Genomic DNA, 2,987 nt, shown 5'->3' with positions numbered 1-2,987 from the left:
ACTCAAGTAATATTTTTAGAGAAGACTTTAACTTTTATCAAAGTATTTTTATGATAAGATACTTTAAGACTTTTACTCAAGTAATATTTTTAGAGAAGACTTTAACTTTTATCAAAGTATTTTTATGATAAGATACTTTAAGACTTTTACTCAAGTAATATTTTTAGAGAAGACTTTAACTTTTATCAAAGTATTTTTATGATAAGATACTTTAAGACTTTTACTCAAGTAATATTTTTAGAGAAGACTTTAACTTTTATCAAAGTATTTTTATGATAAGATACTTTAAGACTTTTACTCAAGTAATATTTTTAGAGAAGACTTTAACTTTTATCAAAGTATTTTTATGATAAGATACTTGTACTTTTACTCAAGTATCACTTTGAGATACTTTATACAACACTGCAGTTTGTTTTTTTCTTTTGGTGGGGAGTGGTGTACTGGTGCACCGCGAACTTAAACAGGAAGCTGGCGGTGTACAGAGCGGTAAACCTGTTTTTGTGTGGCTTTATTCTTTGTTTTTCAGGAACTGCTGAACAGAGCTGTGGCTAAAACAGACGGGGCTGAGGTGGAGCCACTGGAGAAGCTTTATGCTCTTCTGGCTCAGTGCATCTACAGGCACAGGAATAACTRCAATAAGACTGAACTTGTGAAGGTACGGCAACCAGACAAAACTCCTGTTAGCTGTCAACAGATCCAGGATCTGTTAAATGTCTTTAACCGAGTTTAAAARTTCATAAACACAGCCTTCTGTTATTAGAAGAACAAATTAGGCTTATTTAGTGACTAAAATAAGAACTTTCAGTGATTCTGTTTCATAAAAATATGCAAACCTGCAGTGTTTTTAAGAAATATCTATAAAAAAGCGACAAGTAGATTAACACAAATCCCTTTAGATTAGGTTTGTATATATGCATTCATGAACTTTCACGTTGCAAAATAAAAGCTAGTTTAACAAAAAGTTTGTGGTTTGTTTTATAAATTAATTATTTTTTTGTCTTTTTGTGTTTTCTAGGAAATGAAGTCAGCGATCGACAGCTTCTCCTGAACACCCACAATGAAACCTGATTAAATTTAAAGTTGTTATTGCCTTTGTACATTCATACCCAAGAACACAAGTTTTAAATACCTCAATATTTAAAGCACTTTGTCAGTTTTTATCTCATTTCTTTCGTATTTCCGTATGCGTATAATCTTGCAGTGACACTTTTATGATGACGTGCTATAATAAGGATGGTGTTTTGAGTGCAGTAGCAATTTAACACGTTTTTCAGTATTTATTGTATCTTTTGTYTTGCTCATAAATTATGAAAAAAGCTGCAATTTAAATTCAAGATACTTATAATTAAAGATGTGTTATAGATTAGAGCTCTTTAGTGCACAACATTAAAGCTTAATAATGTTTGTTTAAATAAACAGTTTTGAAGATCTATGTTCATTGTTAAATTGTTTTTTTTTTTTGACGCTGTGTTTTTATTGTTTTGATTATAATTCATACTTTAAATGCTTGATTTCTACCTTTTCACAATCTGACGCCTCACAGTTGGTGCGCAGCGTGACGTAAAGACGTTCATGAACCGTCTACCATGACGTTAAAAAAAGTTATCACGTAAGTCATCACGCCAATTAATATTTCCGGTTGCCTTCAAAATAAATCTAAAGTATAAATAGTATCTAAAGAAACGGGTATGGTTCATTATAATGAGTTTAATAATCCCCATAACAAAAGCTCACATATGTTAAGTATTTTCTCTTAGCTCTTAGCGCAAACTGAACATTAATGTTCTTTGTTTGCTTTATAAAAGATGCGGATAAATTGTCAATGCTTTTACTTTGAAGGGTATGAAACGGATGCGGTCATCCGGCATTGCTAGCTTTCAGCATAGCTTCGAAAAAATGGTTGCATTCGGTGAACTATCGGTGCCTCTTTTTACGAAACTGTCCTTTTCTGTAGGAAAGCAGTACCAACAATGCATGCCGAAGCAAGGCTAACGGAACCCGCAGCTAACAAGACGGTAGTCAGTGACGAGCTCGGGCGTCAGAGTAGCTCTCTGTCCGGCTGAGGCAGATGGGCTCCTCGGTGAAACTGGGCAAAAGGCGGAAGGACTGCGTATCAACAGACATTCACACAGATGCTACACAACAGCTACCAGCTAGCTAACTACTCCGGCATGCAAATAAACGAGAGCGGATTCAGCAGGTAAACACACGGAGCTGGCAAGTGTCAACCTGCATCCTGCCTCTTGACCGGGACGCTGTTGATGGACTTGGCTCTTCTTTGTCACATAGTTGAAACAGCTAATGTTAGCTGGGAGGATGTTGTTGCTCTTGGTGTTTATCAGAGAGAGAAAGACGGGACATTTTGGCGCTTATTGTGTCGGATGACGTGATTTCTGTGGTCGACAGGAAGTTGATGTTCTTCAGGACTTGGACCTACAACACATGCTGAAATGAAACTAGTCCCACATTTACCAGCAGGAAGTGTCAAATGTAGAAATACTGTGGTTGTTATTGATAGAGRCTTTTGTTTTCTACATTTTGAACCTCTGTATTATGATAGACCAGTGCCTTTTCAATACCTCACTGCTTTAAAATAGTATATTTAGGCACTTTGTTTTTACTGCAGATACACTCCTGATCAAAATCTTAAGACCAGTCAAAAAAGTGCAAAAATTTGCATTTTGCACTATTGGATCTTCAGAAGGTTCTAAGTAGAGCTTCACAATGTTAAAAGAAGAAATCAGTGCAAGAGACAAGCAGGGAATTTTCTGAAAACTGCATTTGCACTCAAACCTGATTTTTCAGCTGATCAAAAGTTTAAGACCATAGCTCAAAAACAAAACAAAACAAAACAAAACAAAAACAAACCCTGAACCCCCTTCCCCCCAAAAACAGAAATCAAAGTGTCAAAAAAAAGGACTCAGTAATGAGTAGCTCCACTATTCTTGTTGATGACTTCAAACAATGGTTTAGGCATGCTTGATGCC

The 2,987-nt window shown here is 35.5% G+C and overlaps 2 protein-coding genes across 3 annotated transcripts in view; both read left to right on the top strand.

Annotated features, from left to right (window-relative positions):
• The window catches only part of LOC106528693 (ATPase family AAA domain-containing protein 2), a gene marked incomplete at its 5' end in the record, with an annotated part of 24,743 nt that extends 23,311 nt beyond the window's left edge, over positions 1-1,432 (top strand). Inside the window, 2 exon segments of the mRNA XM_014023926.1 lie at positions 527-655; positions 1,016-1,432. Coding sequence (XP_013879380.1) covers positions 527-655; positions 1,016-1,048 — 162 coding nt within the window.
• Positions 1,433-1,854: 422 nt separating this feature from the next.
• The window catches only part of LOC106528701 (zinc fingers and homeoboxes protein 1), a 12,329-nt gene continuing 11,196 nt past the window's right edge, over positions 1,855-2,987 (top strand). Inside the window, exon 1 of one of the 2 annotated variants that reach the window (XM_014023939.1) lies at positions 1,855-2,200. The gene's annotated coding sequence lies outside the window, so the exon portion shown is untranslated. The remainder of the gene's footprint in view (positions 2,201-2,987) is intronic. The other variant, XM_014023938.1, reaches the window with a different exon arrangement.

Source organism: Austrofundulus limnaeus, unplaced genomic scaffold (genome assembly GCF_001266775.1).
Source record: "Austrofundulus limnaeus strain Quisiro unplaced genomic scaffold, Austrofundulus_limnaeus-1.0 Scaffold397, whole genome shotgun sequence".
NCBI lineage: Eukaryota > Metazoa > Chordata > Actinopteri > Cyprinodontiformes > Rivulidae > Austrofundulus > Austrofundulus limnaeus.
Note: the sequence above shows the minus strand (reverse complement) of the source record. Positions and strands in the feature narration are given on the sequence as shown.